General features: G+C 29.2%; 3 protein-coding genes across 3 annotated transcripts; 2 read left to right on the forward strand and 1 right to left on the reverse strand.

Annotated features, from left to right (window-relative positions):
* Positions 1-605: 605 nt before the first annotated feature.
* LOC145747343 (rab-like protein 2A) lies at positions 606-2,820 on the forward strand. Its single transcript, XM_082564876.1, has 7 exons — positions 606-823; positions 1,013-1,042; positions 1,211-1,290; positions 1,527-1,718; positions 1,909-2,006; positions 2,197-2,280; positions 2,624-2,820. The coding sequence occupies exons 1-7, from the start codon at positions 747-749 to the stop codon at positions 2,693-2,695; spliced, it is 633 nt and encodes a 210-aa protein (XP_082421002.1). The 5' UTR covers positions 606-746; the 3' UTR covers positions 2,696-2,820.
* Positions 2,821-4,022: 1,202 nt separating this feature from the next.
* LOC145764246 (glycogen synthase kinase-3 beta-like) lies at positions 4,023-11,181 on the forward strand. The gene is made up of 13 exons (XM_082575864.1): positions 4,023-4,172; positions 4,379-4,546; positions 5,255-5,350; positions 5,826-5,920; positions 6,205-6,288; positions 6,570-6,680; positions 7,022-7,152; positions 7,636-7,742; positions 8,187-8,284; positions 8,770-8,865; positions 9,523-9,709; positions 9,781-9,861; positions 9,933-11,181. The coding sequence occupies exons 2-13, from the start codon at positions 4,393-4,395 to the stop codon at positions 10,004-10,006; spliced, it is 1,314 nt and encodes a 437-aa protein (XP_082431990.1). The 5' UTR covers positions 4,023-4,172; positions 4,379-4,392; the 3' UTR covers positions 10,007-11,181.
* Positions 11,182-11,446: 265 nt separating this feature from the next.
* Positions 11,447-13,685, reverse strand: LOC145752175 (uncharacterized). The gene is made up of 5 exons (XM_082568405.1): positions 13,311-13,685; positions 12,802-12,995; positions 12,249-12,429; positions 11,989-12,129; positions 11,447-11,911 (listed from the first exon to the last, which is right to left on the reverse strand). The coding sequence occupies exons 1-5, from the start codon at positions 13,402-13,404 to the stop codon at positions 11,613-11,615; spliced, it is 909 nt and encodes a 302-aa protein (XP_082424531.1). The 5' UTR covers positions 13,405-13,685; the 3' UTR covers positions 11,447-11,612.
* Positions 13,686-18,883: the final 5,198 nt, after the last annotated feature.

Below are 18,883 nucleotides of genomic sequence, written 5' to 3' on the forward strand. Positions count from 1 at the left end.
TATAATCAAATTTATGACTTCGTCGCTATATAAATTATGCCGCAAAATATGCGTTTTAGACCTTTCTTTTATTCGGGAACAATTCGTTCATCTTTATCGTCGACTCTACTCCCGTTTACTTCGCCCAGTTCTCTCGTGCTGTTTATAAACAAAGTTATCTCTGTTATACAAATGGATAAGCTACGTTTTAAGTTGGTGACCACTTGCGAAATTTAATGATTTCAATTAACCTTGATTTACTTTATCCAAAATATATTGAAAGACTTGAAATTTAGACTCTTGTAGTTTATTTAACTTTTTACTAAGGGAATTCTAATCAGATAAATATGTACTTATTCAAGATCATTTTTAAACCATTTTAAAAGTGTCTAATTTCATATAAAAACCTATTAAACAAAAAGAGGTAAAATTTACATTAAAAAATATCTTAAGCTGTTAAACTAAAAATAAGATATGAATATAATGAACAGTTTGCAATGGGATAAAATAACGATTAAAAATTGTATTTGGAATGCTTCTAGATGGAGCTAGATTTCGCAAGATGACGCTGTTTGGTGCTATGACGCTTTATTTACACTACATTCCATTCAAAAATAATTGTTAACATTTTTGTATTAGGTTTCGACTTTTCGTAAGAGTTTTTCGCTAGATATTTATAAATATAACGCCTAAAAGAAATCCATTATTAGTAAATATTGTTAGAAAAAAACTAGTGAATGTGGTGGACAAACCTAAAAGTGTAAAATATGGCGACAAAGAAAGACGAAGACGTCGAAACTTTAAAAATTATTTGTCTTGGAGATAGTGCGGTGGGAAAGTCAAAGTAAGTTAATGTCTTTTTTAAATTGTTAAAAAAACAACAAGCATTAATAAAAAAAAAACTATATAAACTAATTTTGTTTTTTTCTTGATTGTCAGGTTGTATATATAAATATATTTATATACATTAAAAATTTTAGTTCTTAAAACAGTATTTTGTACATAAAATAATTGTGTACTTTGTTATGTTTAGACTTGTTGAAAGATTCCTTGTGGACGATTAGTATCCTTTTCAAACAACTGGAGCCTTTATTATAGCTTACATCATTGACTGTTTTTTTTACTAAATAGTGGCTTATAATCTTAATTAAATTTTTTCTTTATTTTAAATTCTTATTTTTAATTTTGATAGTTGTTAAAACTATTTTTTCTTAATAACACAAAAATTTAGCAAACCACAGCAGCTTTCAACATATGCTCTTACACTTTTTCATTATCAAACCAAAATCAATGGAAAGAAAATTTCAGTTGGTCAGTATAAATCTTATTATTAAAATAATAATTTTTACAGTTATTTTTAAGTTTTATTTTAAATTGCTTTATATTTCTGTTAAAAAAACAAATTTTATGTGATTTTTTGTACAAAAGTCCAGCAATTTTATTGTTTTAAATATTTTCTGAAAAAAATTTGTGTCATTTTTAGTGTTTTAAATATTTTCTGAAAAAAAAAAAAATGTTTAAGATTAAAATTAATTTGTAAATTTTAGAATTTTGGGATACTGCGGGTCAGGAAAGGTTTTCAACAATGCATCCTTCATATTACCATGAAGCACTTGCTTGTGTTTTAGTTTTTGATGCAACTAGAAAAATAACTTACAAAAATTTGTCTACTTGGTATGAGGAGTTAAGAAAATATCGACCAAATATACCATGTCTACTAGTTGCAAATAAAATTGATGGTATTGTATTTTTATATTGTATTTTTTGTTAGGAATTTTTTTTATTGATTGTCATATTTTTTTTAAAATTTTAATTACAATTTTTTTATTATGTTATTGTTCCATTTTTGATAAGTTTTCCTATTTGACTTATATATAATTTAAAGCGTTTTTTGATTAAATCTGATTCAAATTTGTTAATTTTTTTTAGCTGATATTGGTGTCACTCAAAAGAGTTTTGGATTTGGTAAAAAAAATGGATTACCTCAATATTTTGTGTCAGCTGCAAACGGTACTAACGTTGTTAAGGTAAATAAAAATACTATAATTTATGTATTACCCTTTTTAGTAATGCATTGAATTAAATAGTTTTAAAACATTGTTTAAATAAAAACAGTAAGTTGATTTTCAAGTATGTATACACATAACATTATTTGCTACTTCAATTTGTTTTTGAAGTGTTTTTTTAAATTTTAAAATGATTACATAATTGTTACAGTTATTCCGAGATGCTATTAAAGCAGCCTATGCTTATAAACAAAATCCAACTGATTATATCGATCAAGTTTTAGCAGAATTAGAGGTATATAAATTAAAATATTACTTTTTTATTTATAGAATTTAAGATTTATTAATATTATTATTTTTTTTTTATTATATGAAATATGGTTTTATTATATGATTTATGTGTACTATGTTTAAGGTGACTGTTATGTGTACTATGTTTAAGGTGAAATTGCCATCATCATAAAACTATTTTTGTTTTATCTTTGTAAGTATTTAGCCAATGAATAATAAATGAATGCCACATTTTATAAAATTTTAAAACATCTCAGTACAGACAGTAGGCAACACTTTTTTTAAAGCAATACTGTTTTTTTTTTATTGACTTTACTATTACAATTACTCAAAAAACTTTATTTTAGAATATCGAAAATGTCGATTTGGAAAAAAATGACGAAAAAATTTTCAATTCTTTGTCGAAAAATGAAAAATAATATTAAAATTTTAAACTGTTTGTTAATTACTACTGACACTGTTTTTATTCACTTTCTGATCATGTTTTATTTTTATTTATTGCTTAACATTTCATATATTTTATCCGATACAAAGGTTATCTCTTTACTGCTTTGTTTTTGCTTAACTTTTAATTTTGTTAGATATATTATAAAATTATTTAGTGAAAATATTGATGTTATTAAATATAATATTGACTTTTAAACTCTGAAGTTAATGTGAAAGGAGTAAAAACTTATACAAACAAACACTAGATAATTTTAAATTAAAAAAAAAGAATTAAAAAAAATTTCTTTTTTAAAAATTATGTTTTAACATGTAAGCATTGGAGCTATACCAATTTTCTTTTTAGACTTAATTTAAGATTTTGTAAGGTAGTGCTTGCGTTTTTTTAAAAATAGTCAAATTATAGCAATTTTTTTTTACTTGAATATTTTTTTAATTATCTGTGTTCAGAGGATAAAAAAAGTGTAAATTTTTTTTAAATTTAATAATTAAAAAAAAAATTAACTAAAATACTTAAATTATTCAGAATATAATTTTTTAGTATAAAGTAATATTAATTATGTTTAAAACTTTTTGAAAGGTTAAATGTGAGATGTTTCTTGCGCAATGTAGTTTGTATTCTGAAGAAATTGAAAAGCGCAATATTTATTTCTAAAGGTTAAATCACATAAAAGTAAATATTTTTTTAATATTTAAACCAAATATTTTATTTAAAAAAAAGTGTTCTATATTAACAATCATTTCATTTTTAATCATAGAAATAAGGATAAAATTTAAATTTTAATAATATAAGATTTCTATGTGCAGAAATCAATAAAATCGTCTTTTGTTTGTAATAAAAAAGCTCGAACGTCTCTCTTTTATCCCTACCGACACCACTTTGATCGACGGTGGCCACGGTAGGCTTAGCTTACATTTTTCCGTTTATACAGCCTAACTACGCAATTATATTAATGGCATGACTTTTTGGTAGACTTGGTTTGTTTTTAAATTATCGTAAGCGCCAATTTAAACCTGTTTAAAATACATAAATTAAACTTTTTTAAGTTATATAATTTAGTGAATGTGCGCCAGTCTAATTTTAAGTAGACGAATTAAAATTAGAGTTTAGTCGATTTAAGTTGGAATTTCCAGAATAGCAAACTTTATATAATCATTTTTTCTATTTAACATTATTTTTTTTAAACTCATTTGACTTGTCAGAGAAAAATTAGTCAGTTAGATAAGTTTTGTTTGTTTAATTTAGAATACAATAATTTGCAAGCTGCCAAATACATTTGCCAGTTGTCAGGTTGTCAGGTCAGCAGTTTGGGATTACACCAACTTGGTCAAGTTTAAACAATTTTTGTGAATTTTTTCTATAAAACTTTAGAAATTTTATGTTGTTTAGTATTTTTAACATTAACTGAAACATCAAGAATAACTGCCTACTTGGAGAAGGTCAACATAAAAGTCAGTTAATTATCATCTACATGCTTTAGTTTAATTAATTTGGTTATAAGTCTATTTATATGTCATTGTGTTTAAAATCAGTTTTGGATTTTAAACATATTTTATTGGTAATAATGTCCTTACATCAACATTTCTGTAACAATGTGTTTAAATTGCAATTTTTTCTTGTTGTTAAAGTGGTGTAATAATGTTTATTTACTATTTAGATTTACTTTATATTATGAACATTCGATCTAGCGAAATTAAAACATCCAGTAAGACAACATACCAGAATTCACATTCCAAACCAAACAAGTCTTTAAACAGAGCTACTAACATCTTATCACCAACTCAATATGCACCAAAGTCTTCTTTGTCAATCATGAAAGGAAGCCGTAAGTGTTTTAAAATTGTTAAAGGGTTATAAATTGTTAGAATTTTTCAGGAGTATTGTAAAGAATATAACTTATATGAAGTAAGACATTTATATTTATTTTGGCATCTAGCAAGGTATGTTTTTTTATTAAAAAAGCAATATATAAATAATAACTGTCAAATAAAGATGTTGGCTCTTGCATTGTTGTATGCATTATGCAATTGGTAGGCTTAATTAATTTAAAACAGAACATACATTTATATTTAATTACTAATAATTAAGAGTATTGCTATCTTTAAAATAAGAAACAATTTGTTTTTTTTCTATTTTCAGTAAGGTCTGTTAGTAGTTAAATAACAATTTTGTTTAAACTTACTTTAACCTTAAAATAACCAAACAGCAACACTATTATGACGTAGTTGGATAATGTTTTTGTTTTGCGGAGTATTTCATTTATGTGGGATGTGTAATTCGTTACAATACGTCATTCGTGTTGTTTTTTAAAGAATTCTGACCTGTTCAATCTAAAAAAACTTAGCTTACAAGAATTGTGGCAATCTTACCAACTTTAAATATTTAATTTATTGATTTTAATAACTTACAGTTATACATAAAGGTATATGTCACAAAATCATAAAAAAGTTTAACATTGAAATTGCTTTTTTGATATTTTGAAATTGTGTTACAAAATGCTACTGTCATAACCCTAAATTTGTTAAATTCAAAGGAGATAAAGAGACAAAAACTACAACCGTGGTTGCTACCCCAGGCCACGGACCCGATCGACCCCAAGAGGTTTCGTACACAGACACCAAAATAATAGGTCAGCTTTATTTTTCTTGTTGATGTACAACTACTACAGCAATGTCTTTGTTTTAACATTTTATATTATATAACCTTCAGATTTAGGAATTGTCATAATTTAAAATTTAAACTTTTGTTAGACAGACTTTAAATTGTTTTATAGAATTTTTTTTCAGATTAAATTGCCTTTTAAGGCGCAGTATGTGTTTTAAACTAAGGTTTTATTATATATTTTTTGGCATTTACTGAATGTGTATATATTAATACCACTTCTTTAAAAAGGGTTACAATAAAGGTTAACAGTCTAAAAATTTTGTAATTTAATTTTTATTAAGAATTTTGTGTAGAAATTTTATGCAGAGCTTTACAATTAACTTTAATAAAATCTTTACTATAATAAGTTGTTAACATGTTTATTGATATGATTACGTTGAAATAAGTTGTCACATAAGTTTTGGTTTAATATTTATATTTATATTTATGTTATTGTTCAGGAAATGGCTCGTTTGGTGTTGTTTATCAAGCCAAACTGATTGACACAAATGAAATGGTCGCAATAAAGAAAGTTTTGCAAGACAAGAGATTCAAGGTAAAATTTATCTATGCAACATGGTGGAATATTGATTGTGTTTTACTGCATTAGCAGTACCATGTAAAGTGAAACACTTCTGACTTTTGTACAAGACAAAGTTGACCTTTGTTTTAAGCATATTCTGTTACATATTTTGTTTAGCTTTTTCTATTAGTATGTAGCTTCTTTTTTGTATCAGATTGGCGATCTGACTTCTGTGAAAACATATTTTTAAAGCTTGCATAACTTCCTATGTATTTTGAAATACTAATTACTTGCTGTGAAATTTATTTTTTTTTCAGAATCGCGAACTTCAAATAATGAAAAAGTTAGACCATTGCAACATTGTACGACTTCGTTATTACTTTTATTCTAGCGGCGAAAAGGTGAGAAATATAAATTTCTTTTAATTAACACTTCAGCTAATTACTTCACTGACATTTCAAATAATATAATTAAGGAGTAACGCTAACTGGAGTTAACTCATAATTAATAACCAATTATAAAAGTAAATGCTAGACTAAATATATTTCTTTTTTAATCTGGATTTGGATTATAAGTCATTCTTATAAAATACAAATTATGTTTATTATGAATTGACAAAAAAAAATTAATTAAAAAACACTTTTTTTGTGATTTTAATTTTTTTCGTGTTTTTGTTTAACAGAAAGATGAGATTTACCTAAACCTTGTTCTGGATTACGTTCCCGAAACAGTTTACCGAGTTGCAAGACACTACAGCAAGTCTAAACAAACGATTCCAATTTTGTATGTAAAGGTAAGTGTTACTGTAGATTATTAACCGTCCTATGACTTAACAGAGATTATATAAGTAACTATGCCAGTAACATATTTATTTGTATATTTTATTTAGCTTTTTGTTATATTAATGGTTATATCTATAAAAAAAATTTAAGGCACTTTTATTTGTGATAATTGATTTAAAAAAATTGCTTATTAAACATTTCATTGATAAAATTTTGGTTAATCAGTTTTTGATTTTTTTTGGGGGTTAATTTTTAACAACCACAGGCTATTTTTTGATCTGACCTAATTTAAAAAAAATCTTAATAATTAACATTTAAAATGTGATGTCCTTGAAATACATTTGTGTTTCAGTTGTACATGTATCAACTATTCAGAAGTCTCGCTTATATCCATGCCCAAGGCACTTGTCATAGAGATATCAAACCACAGAATTTACTACTTGATCCCGCCACCGGAGTCTTAAAGTTGTGTGATTTTGGAAGGTTAGTGAAAACCATTATTGTGTGATAATTAAAGCTTAATTTATTAGCTAAAATAAAGAAACAATTTTTATAAACTGTTTAGTGTTAAATTTTATATTTGGTATATATAATTTTTAGTTAAAAATTAGAATTTTTTTTTGATATTTTAATTTTTTTGCAATTGTTGTCTGTGCTTTTTATTTATATAATATTTTAATATAGCTATAGCTTAAATGTTGTTTATTAACCTAACTACTGGTCTGAAACTTTTTTCAGAAACATGCTTTTTTCATTTATGTAACAGCTTAAACCCTTGGCTCAATATCTTAAGACTTATTTTTTAATATTATATACAATTTGTTTCTGTTAAAACTGTTTTTATTTGAAAAGTTATGTAACAGTTGCTTGCTAACTTTTTACAGCAAATTTATTTTTTAATTTTTACATTTTTTTCGTTTTTAAATTTTTTTAAAATGTTTTTTTTTTTTTTTTTTTTTGCAATAGTGCCAAACAACTAGTAAGAGGGGAACCGAACGTGTCTTACATCTGCTCACGATATTACCGTGCTCCCGAACTTATATTTGGTGCTACTGACTACACCTCCAGTATTGGTAAGTCGTGTTTAAGTGCTTTTAAGATTATTGGCTTATATTGCTCTTATGCGGAACTAATTCTGTCATGTAGGCCAAGTCTTATTCTACAATTACTTAGTTTTAAATACAAAAAGGTACTGTGTTTTTTAGTAGAATATTATATGTGTATTACCTAATTTCTTATTTCCGAAATATTAAGTAGAAAAATATGCTGGTTTCATGGTTTTCACCAACACGCCCACTTCTAAAAATTACATGTTTCACCTTAAAAAAAAACTCCCTTTAACTTTTAAACAGATTTTCGTTTTGTTAAAATTAATATAAATTATTTTTTTTACCCTAATTCAACTTTCTATTTTCAGTAGGGCATAATTCAATTTTCTCTGAATGAATAAAAAGATTTATTTTTAGTTTTCATTTTAATTTTTCTGTGTTAAAAACTTGTATAACCTTTTTGTTCAGATATATGGTCAGCGGGTTGCGTGTTAGCTGAGTTGTTGCTAGGACAACCAATTTTTCCAGGGGATAGTGGTGTCGATCAACTTGTGGAAATAATTAAGGTAAAAACATATTTAAAATTGTTTTTATCTAATTTTATGACGTTGCGAAATAATTGCAAAATTTAATCCTTTTTCGTGAACTACTGATAGTGTTTTTTACTATATATTTACTTAACTTATTAAAATATAAAAGTATTGTTTATTTTATGTATCAAAAAAGCTATAGGAATCTATTGTTAAGCATTATTTCTTTGTTCAACTTCGTAAACTGACTACATGACAGTGTCTTTAAAATTAGCACTTGTTTGCTAATGCTGTGGTTAAACTATTAAACAATAAAACTCTAATTTAAACTTTACAGTGACCTTGCTTTTAAATTTTATGGATTTAGACCTTCTGCATTTCAATTTTTAATTTTCACTTAGAATTTACAAACATATTTTATTGCTATATTTAAAGGTTTTCTAGATTTACGTATTGTACATTAACATATAATTTTTTTAAGTGTATTGTATTTAAACCTAAGTTTTTCACTTTTTCATCAGGTTTTAGGTACTCCGACCCGGGATCAAATTCGAGAAATGAATCCAAACTATACCGAGTTTAAATTTCCACAAATCAAAGCTCATCCATGGGCAAAGGTATTTTTCAATAATTTTAATTTAAGTTAATTTTTTTGTCCTATTAATTAATACCAGTCTGTTTTATGGTTGGCATTCTAATTGTTGTAATATGGTCTTAATTTTATTGTAATATGGTCATAATTATTTATTTGTGATAATTTACCTAGTCACCACAAATGGCAGTGAATCAAACTACATCATATATCGATAATATCTTAATTAGAATTTAATATCTATTTGTGGGTTGCATTTACTTTTATTTGGTTTAGTTTAAAGCGTTATAATTTTAAAACTTTTGTTATTTACAAGTATAATTAAGTTGTTAAAATAGGGCAATTAACTGCTTTGTCTTAAATCTTTTTCAAGTCAAACTTTACTTAAAAGTTTATTGCATTTGTACCCTATAAAGTCTCATAATTGCCTTTGTTTTACCCACATGTATAAACAATATACTTTCATCTTAAGTTAAATAAAACAGAAATAATATCTTTTTTAAAATTTTGTAGTTTTTATTAAACAAATTTTTTGAAGTTCCTAATGAATTTTCTGTTTTTTGATTAATCTTTTATTAATTTATAACAGGTTTTTAAATTATTTAACTCGTGTTAATCTAAATGCCAAACTTGCAAAAGTCAAACAAAAAATATTTAATTTTTAAAATTTAAAAATTTTCAGGTGTTTCGTCCACGTACACCACCGGAGGCGATCACGCTCTGCAGTCGATTGTTGGAGTATTCTCCGGAGACGAGAATCACTCCGATGGAGTCGTGTGCTCACAGTTTCTTTGATGAATTAAGATCCGAGTCGACTCGTCTACCATCCGGACTCCCTCTCCCCCCTCTTTTTAACTTTACTGAAAAAGGTTTTTGTTTGTTTTGAGAAAATTTTTTAAAAGTTTTTATGTTTTTTTTTTAGCTTTTTTTTCTTTTTCAGAGTTATCAATTAAAACTTCTTTAAACAGCATATTGATTCCATCTCATATTCGAAATGGAAACACCCCTTCAGGATCAATGGGTAAGCATAAATTACTGTTAATTAACCCAATAAAAAGTTTTACTTTAATAATTTTTTGTTAATTTGTGCAGGAGATTACAACATGGCGACATCCTTAGAGAATAGTGGAGAAGAAGGCAACTCTCGTTTACCAAACGATGCGTAACTCTCTTCTTCTCCCTCCTTTTTCTATTTTAAACTAAATTAAATAACATAGGATTAAATTGCTTCGGTGTGTTTTTAAATATAGAAATTTTTTTCATATGATTAAATTAATTAAAAAGCGGGCAAGCGTACCATTGTGATAGCGATTTATGCCACTTTTTAACGGCACGAATCGGCCACAAAACACAAGTTATATGCCCGAAGCAAACATATGATACTGTATTCAATTTTATTGTTTTATTACATGTTTCTATATTGTATTACTAACGTCTTGCTATATATATATATAACTTTACAAGGCGTTTATTATTTTAACACCCACTTTTGTGGAGTGTAAACTACTACTTGTACATTTACTAATAGACGTGGTATTTTTATTTGATGTACGGCGTTGCTTTTAGACAAATGTCCTCTTTTTTAAAGATTTTTTCTTGTAGTTTTTTAACGCACAAACTGCTGTGCACATTCTTTGTCTTTCGAAAACGTTTGTATGATTTGTATAAAAGTGCGCGGCTCTGTGTTTATTTTATAAATAACTATTTTAAATTAAGTGGTTTTATTCACCATTCTAGTAGTAAAATGGTTCTCAATTTTAAGAACTGGTTCGTTTGTGTGTGTTTGCGTGCGACGACTTCTCAAAAATAAAGTTTAGAAGTTGCGATTTTTTTATTTAAAAAAAACAACTTTTTGTCCACCATCGTAATCTCTCCGGTCATTCGCTTTATTTTGCCCGGCGGTCAAAAGTAAACTGCATGATCATTCGTCGTTTTAATGTTCTCACAAAGTCACTGATTTGTAAACTGTAAAATAATTGTCGTGCATGTTTCTGGCCCTTGCTGGGCTAAACCTAGCGTACAAAATATGTGCGTGAACTTTGCTTCTTTCTTCGCCTCACTAACTAGCATAACATCCTTGGGCTATTGTACAGCTTCTGATTTGGTGATTTTTTTCCCGATTCTCGGTCACAACTAGGCTGTCGCCGCACTTTGTTCTTACGTAACTGTATTTCACCGACCTGGTTTTAATTTTAGCTTCGAATTCGGCAGATTTAACTGTTTAGGTGTTCTGCGCATTGCAAACATTGTTGACTTGTTTTTGCATAATAAACATCTTTTACTGATACCTCTTTTAACAAGATAACTCTTCTGTCAATAAAAATATTCGTCTACTTGTCTACCCTTACAGTTTTATGTTGCAAATTTAAGAAACTTTAATAGGTTTTGCATTTGATAAATCAGATTTGGCCAAGGTTTAGTAGATAATGTTATTTTAAAAATTAAATTATGTTTATAGGTTAATAGCTCGGCAAAATTTTATCAATTTCTAGGGCTACTACCATTATGCTTAAAACATACATTTTGTGATGGTTATAGGTTTGTATTAATTAAAAACAAATATACTTTTTTGAAGCTAAATTATTACGCAAAAGATTAAAAAGCTACAACTAAAAAACTTGAATTCCTGTATAAAAAAAAAAACTAAACAAAAACGATTATATAAAAATGTTTGTTTGCAATTAGGCAATAATGACTTGGTATATATTAAATATTCGATGCATAAATTAACGAGCCCTGAATATAAAGGTTGAAGTCAATAATATTGAGGATTTAGGCCGTAATTTGGCGGCTACGTACTTTCCAGCGATAAATTGACAAGGCAATTCTAGCCAGAAACAGCACAATTACAACGCCTAATTGCACTGCAGCAAAGGCGTGGTTTCTGGCGGCATCTAGCGGTTGCAACTTAGAAACAAGAGCAGAGAACGCCAGAATAAAGACAGGGTAGATGGTAAAGGTGTAGCGGCAATATTTCTCGAACACGAAATTCTCCAAAACGAACCAAACCAAAATCACAACCAACAGAATTGACAAGATAACAGTCGACGCATCCTCGATCGAAATATTTCCTAAAAAATTAATATTAATAACAAAAGAACAATAAAAAAAAGCTAGATACCCACGTTAAGATTAACAATTTATTTACCCCTGAGTATAGCTTGAGGTGAGCCTGGACTGTCTTCATACAGGATGACATCACATAGATTTAGATGAGTAGCAATAGTAATCCATGTGGCAAATATCGAGTAACCATTTTGTAACAAAATCCGTACAGTCCAGAGCATAACTAGAACACAAAAATATTTTAGAATTTGTATTTAGGCTTATTTTTGTCTTATAAAAAGCTATCTTTTCATCTAGTTTTTGCACAATCACTAAAAAATCCTAATTTGAAATTTCTCCTACCTTTGTTTTTATATTCTGGTAAATTGTCCACCATATTTTTGTACGATGCTCCTAAAGTAACATAAGTACTCAGAGCAGCTAGAATGAGTAAAGCCAAGGCCAGTCCTAATATTTCTCGGTCGAATGCAAATAGCCAACCAACTGTCAAGCTAAATGAGAGGGCATGACAAATCAGAAATAACTGCAACGTAAATACAAAGTTTTTCGTTATACAAATAATGATTAAATAAAAAAAAATGACAGAGTAGTGTAGTAGTAAAAACACTTGCTACACGAGGTAGTGGGTTCTATCCCCGCTGCTCTCAGGCTGTAGCGACCTTGAGTAAAAGACGCTGTAAACGGTATAAACTTATGCTGAGCGAAGACTTAATCAGCATAGCAATTATTGGGCAATTATAATCAAAAAAAGGATTTAAAACTGACAAAGGCAACTTAGAACTAGGTCGGGGTAACTGATGTTAGTCTATTTTTAGGTCGTGAAGTTGACCTATCCTCATCGAGGATAAAGATTTAAAAAAGGGCTTTAAAAATGATTTTTCACAAGAAGGCTTACGTAGGGTGTTAAAGTTGGATTATGCTTCACTGGGCTTTTGTAGTTAGGCAGGCACAGCCCAACTAGCAAGTAAATCACGCCAGCTAAATTCCATGTGTAAATAATTGGCCACACAATCCCAAATGCAATTCCTGCTGGTGAAACTTGCTGAAAATATTTCGCATCTATTTTCCCATTAGTGCTTTTGTAAAGCGCTATAACAAAAAGTTAAAACAAAATAGTTGAACATTTTAAATTAATTTAGTTATACAATCAAATTTGTTAATGTGTTTTTGATATTTTGTCATTGCAATATAGCTTGTTACGTAACTTGAATTGGCGCATATATGAAATATCAGGATGTCGATTAGTTTATTACATTCGCATATTACACTCATACAGCTATTATACGTGAATTTGAATTGGCAGTATTGTCTAATGTAAACCCATTTAACTGCGGTTTGAAATGGTTAAGACGCAATAAAACAGTTACATACCAAAAGTTTACTCTAAGTTTTCAAGCAACTTACCTTCTATTTCAAACTGATTAAGATATGCAAAGACGAATGAAAGAATGAAGGCCACAAAAGCTAAAACAACTAAACCAGTACGAATCGCTTCCATTTTTAAAAATTTTGCTTCAAAACGCTTTAACCTAAACCAAAAATAAATAGTTTTACAAAAATGCGTACCACGTTCATGCCCGTAATACGTTAACACGAATTCTATATTCTAAAAATATTATAGATTACTGTAACACTAAAAACAGTTTTAGTTGCAACTAGCATTTAAACACTGACTAAATGACTGAATGATGCTGTCATTTGACCTACTCTATTATTTATAATTCAACTCTGCGCTACTGTTTTTTGTTTACAAGTGTTATTATAATGACTGTAATTGCAGCGATAAAACTGTAAGCCCTGGGAACGGCTTCGGGCATTTAAAAATAATGCCAAACCGAAACACCCTAATTAAAATAACCGACATTTTATTTAAGCTGCCCCATTTTATACTAACAGGTAACAATAACAGATTTTCGAATTACGTAACAATCATCTATGACGTCATCGGAGCACGCCTGTTATGTAACAGGGCACAAAGTTATATAACAGTCTACGTTTTATAACTTTTTATTTTACACATGACGTAAGTTGTTTTTAACAGACGACGTAAAATGATTAATAGTTAAAAATTCATAAAATTTAAAATCTAAATTTATCTAAATAATTATAATTTGCTAAAAAATAACATAGATTTAGTTATTAAATTCTTAATCATGTTTTTTTTTTGCATAACTTACCTAGCACAAAATCAAATTTAAAAATATACTTGAACTATCTTAAAAATTTGTAATAACTGCTTTTACGTCACATATAGTGACGTCATTGTTTCACGGATCTACATCAAACTAATAATCACTAATTTAATTATTTTTTTGATTTTTTATTGAAACTTTAGAATTTTTTAAATCTTTAATGTCTATAGTTATTGAGATTTTATATAATGTGTATATTCGTTTTTCAGTTATTTATAACAAAATTATTAATAATATAATGATTTTCACGTCAAATTTTAAAAGGATAGATATTTCACTTTTAATTGTAAAGTTTGTCACTAAGTGTCGTGTGTGAGCTATCTGAAAAACTGGTCTCGAGAGAAAAGTATAAAGCGAATTCACACATCTAGCGTTAATTGGTCGCCTGAAAATGAGGGAACGGAAATTGAAGGAAGACAAAAAATAGGGAAGCGGAATCCTAAGATATAAAATGCGGAAAACGCGAAAATTCCCTCGGCTGTTTATTGAAGGATACTCTGTCACTTGATCGAACACCAAATATCGACAATTACACACTATTTATAAACCCCAGCTTACCCTTACCCTATATTTTTTAACCTAAATACAATTAAACAGTCAACGCATTTTCAATTAGTTTTTAAATTGAATTTTCAAAATCGTTATATTTTATGTTAAGTGTAAAAAAACACGTCTTTGTTAAAATCTTAACGCCGAACTATAGACCTTGGCTACTGTTATTCACATTTTTGCCTAGACAATAGTCACGTGATGCGGACCTTGTTGGCGTAGCGAGCACAATGGATAAAAGTGTCAGCACAATGGATAAAAAGTGTCTGATGTATTAGTTTATTTTTGGTTTTATTTAAAACATTCGGTTACTTGAAGGTTATGGACTAGGCATATACTAGATTTTAAACATATTAGTACCGAAAAGTGCCTTTTTTATTCAATAAAAACAGCTTTGTTTAGACTGCGTAAAACTTTGTTATTAAATAAATCAGGTAGAGCATAAAAAAATAAAATTTGCTCTAAAATACATTGAAATATTTAGTAAGATTTTATAATATTTATGTGCTAAAGCAATACTGAGTAGAAGTTTTGGTTCACGTTAACTGTCCGTAACTCAACAAAAAAAAGTTACGTTTACAAAACCAGTGAATTTAGGAGTTACGTAATATTTACGAGATAGCTCTCTTGCAATGTAGCCTATGCGAATAAATAATAAACAATAAATAATAAACTTTAGCTATAAATTACCACATTTTAGTGTAATAAAACAATAGTCGTCAGACAAGACCTATTGTTTTAAGTTTGCGACTTTACTGAACACCGACGGTTGTTTTGCAGACATCATCTTAGTCTTCAAATATATATACCCTTACCCCAACCCTATCCAAGTTTGTTGTTAATTAGCAGACAGGCCCCCAACGAAGTGTATTGTTAATTAGAAGAGGATTGGGGTAAGGGTAACCCTGAGTAACCGGTAAAGTACCTTAGACAAAACAACGGTTCGTTCACAAAACGAGAGAACCACACAAAACGAAAAAGGCGTTGCGTAGGAGAGTTACGTACAAGCTACGAGTAAATTTGGGAGGTACGTAGTGTGGGGACGCGGAATTTGAGGGAATGGAAAATGAAGGAACGGAAAATGAAGGAACCAAAAAATGAAGGAACGAAAAATGAAGGAACCGGAAAATGTAGGAACGGAAAATGAAGGAACCGGAACATGAAGGAACGGAAAATGAAGGAATCGGAAAATGAAGTTTCTAAATAAACAGTCCACGGTATTTCCGCGTTTTAGTATTCAAGATTCCGCCCTATCCTTTTTTGCTATCCTTCATTTTCCGGTTCCTTTATTTTTCGTTTCCTTCATTTTCCGTTTCTTCATTTTCCGGTTCTTCCATTTTCCGTTCCTTCATTTTCTGGTTCCTTTGTTTTCCGTTCCTTCATTTTCCGGTTCTTTTATTTTCCGTTTCCACATTTTCCGTTCCTTCAATTTCCATACCCTTATTTTCAGTCGACCTCGTAGTGTTTATCAGTTTTTTCTGGGTACGGACAATTAACGTGAACCGAAGTTTTAATGCAACAAGTCTGATACGGTCAGCGTTAAAGCGTAGAAAGCGTTTTTTTTTTTAAAAGGATAGATATTTCGCTTTTAATTGTAAAGTTTATCACTAAGTGTCGTGTGTGAGCTATCTGAAAAACCGGTCTCGAGAGAAAAGTATAAAGCGAATTCACACATGCGGAAGCGGAATCTTAAGACATAAAACGCGGAAAACGCGGAAATTCCTTCGGCTTTTTATTGAAGGATACTCTTTCACTTGATCGAACACCAAATATCGACAATTACACACTATTTATAAACCCCAGCTTACCCTTACCCTAAATTTTTTTTGACCAAAATACAAATAAACAGTCAACGTTATATTTAAAAAAAATCGTTATATTTTATGTTAAGTGTAAAAAAACACGTCTTTGTTAAAATCTTAACGCCGAACCAGACCTTGGCTACTGTTATTCACATTTTTGCCTAGACAATAGTCACGTGATGCGAATCTTGTTGGTGTAGCGAACACAATGGATGAAAAGTGTCAGCAATCTGATGTATTAGTTTAACTTTGGTTTTATTTAAAACATTCGGTTACTTGAAGGTTATGGACTAGGCATATACTAGATTTTAAACATATTAGTACCGAAAAGTGCCATTTTTATTCAATAAAAACAGCTTTGTTTAGACTGCGTAAAACTTTGTTATTAAATAAATCAGGTAGAGCATAAAAAAATAAAATTTGCTCGAAAATACATTGAAATATTTAGTAAGATTTTATGATATTTATGTGCTAAAGCAATACTGAGTAGAAGTTTTGGTTCACGTTAACTGGCCGTAACTCAACAAAAAAAAGTTACGTTTACAAAACCAGTGAATTTAGGAGTTACGTAATATTTACGAGATAGCTCTCTTGCAATGTAGCCTATGCGAATAAATAATAAACAATAAATAAAAAACTTTAGCTATAAATTACCACATTTTAGTGTAATAAAACAATAGTCGTCAGACAAGACCTATTGTTTTAAGTTTGCGACTTTACTGAACACCGACGGTTGTTTTGCAGACATCATCTTAGTCTTCAAATATATATACCCTTACCCCAACCCTATCCAAGTTTGTTGTTAATTAGCAGACAGGCCCCCAACGAAGTGTATTGTTAATTAGAAGAGGATTGGGGTAAGGGTAACCCTGAGTAACCGGTAAAGTACCTTAGACAAAACAACGGTTCGTTCACAAAACGAGAGAACCACACAAAACGAAAAAGGCGTTGCGTAGGAGAGTTACGTACAAGCTACGAGTAAATTTGGGAGGTACGTAGTGTGGGGACGCGGAATTTGAGGGAATGGAAAATGAAGGAACGGAAAATGAAGGAACCAAAAAATGAAGGAACGAAAAATGAAGGAACCGGAAAATGTAGGAACGGAAAATGAAGGAACCGGAACATGAAGGAACGGAAAATGAAGGAATCGGAAAATGAAGAAACGGAAATTGAAGGAAAGTGAAAAAAGGAGAGGCGGAATTTTAAAAAAATAAAACGCGGAAATTCCGTTGACTGTTTATTTGTATTTAAGTCAATATTATTTTAGAAATAAACGGGCAATTTATAGAAGAGAGTTAGGGTATGCTGGGGTCATAAAAATTAACTCATTATCGCTTATCAGTTCTCGAATAAATAACAGTAATTCTAAATAAACAGTCAACGGTATTTCCGCGTTTTAGTATTCAAGATTCCGCCCTATCCTTTTTTGCTATCCTTCATTTTCCGGTTCCTTTATTTTTCGTTTCCTTCATTTTCCGTTTCTTCATTTTCCGGTTCTTCCATTTTCCGTTCCTTCATTTTCTGGTTCCTTTGTTTTCCGTTTCTTCATTTTCCGGTTCTTTTATTTTCCGTTTCCACATTTTCCGTTCCTTCAATTTCCATACCCTTATTTTCAGTCGACCTCGTAGTGTTTATCAGTTTTTTCTGGGTACGGACAATTAACGTGAACCGAAGTTTTAATGCAACAAGTCTGATACGGTCAGCGTTAAAGCGTAGAAAGCGTTTTTTTAACGACTTGACACCGCTATACGATTTACCGTTACATGTGTGAATCTGGCTTAATATTGTGCGGGTGGTATTTTAATTGAATAAAGTTATTATTTATTAAAAAAAATGTGTCTAGCGTCGACATTTTTTCCGCCAGGCCAAGAGTTTGTAATTTTACGATTTTATTGCATTGTATAGAACACCTGCCGCTACTAGTCCGGTAGTAACCGAACTCTTGAACAAAACAAAAAATTCATTATAGTCCGGTAGTTTGGTTAAGCGGTCATAGCAGCGGAGTACGAGCCGAACTATTGCCACAGCATTTATCCTTAAACCCGGCGTTCACAGATAGCTCAAACACGACATAACAGCACACCCTTCCCCAATTAAAAATATAAACCCTAACTTACAGTGATATGGAAAAAAAATTCGTTACAAACATTGCCTAGCTATAGGGGTTTATTTGTAAAGTTTAAACATTATGGAAAGTTGTAAAGTTGTTTTAAACTTTATGGAAAGTTGTTAAGTTGTTTTAAACTTTATGAAAAGTTGTTTTAAACACCACGCAATACATATAATTTATGGGTACTTCATTCAAAAAGCCCAAAAAATAAAAAAATGAAATATTTTAAAGTTAATAAAGACTTTACTGATTTATTTTTGGGCACATATCAAATTTAGTTTTTTTGATGTCACCAGGTTAATAATTAATTGGCCATCAATTTTA

Source organism: Corella eumyota, chromosome 1 (genome assembly GCF_963082875.1).
Source record: "Corella eumyota chromosome 1, kaCorEumy4.1, whole genome shotgun sequence".
NCBI lineage: Eukaryota > Metazoa > Chordata > Ascidiacea > Phlebobranchia > Corellidae > Corella > Corella eumyota.

Coding starts and splice junctions, on each gene's coding strand:
- LOC145764246 (XM_082575864.1), top strand. CDS start 4,393: ATGAACATTCGATCTAGCGAAATTAAAACATCCAGTAAGACAACATAC. Junction 7,153..7,635: donor AAGTTGTGTGATTTTGGAAG/GTTAGTGAAAAC, acceptor TTTTTGCAATAG/TGCCAAACAACTAGTAAGAG. Junction 7,743..8,186: donor TGACTACACCTCCAGTATTG/GTAAGTCGTGTT, acceptor CTTTTTGTTCAG/ATATATGGTCAGCGGGTTGC.
- LOC145747343 (XM_082564876.1), top strand. CDS start 747: ATGGCGACAAAGAAAGACGAAGACGTCGAAACTTTAAAAATTATTTGT. Junction 1,719..1,908: donor AGTTGCAAATAAAATTGATG/GTATTGTATTTT, acceptor AATTTTTTTTAG/CTGATATTGGTGTCACTCAA. Junction 2,281..2,623: donor AAGTTTTAGCAGAATTAGAG/GTATATAAATTA, acceptor ACTTTATTTTAG/AATATCGAAAATGTCGATTT.
- LOC145752175 (XM_082568405.1), bottom strand. CDS start 13,404: ATGGAAGCGATTCGTACTGGTTTAGTTGTTTTAGCTTTTGTGGCCTTC. Junction 12,996..13,310: donor TAATCAGTTTGAAATAGAAG/GTAAGTTGCTTG, acceptor TTTTTGTTATAG/CGCTTTACAAAAGCACTAAT. Junction 11,912..11,988: donor ACCTCAAGCTATACTCAGGG/GTAAATAAATTG, acceptor TTAATTTTTTAG/GAAATATTTCGATCGAGGAT.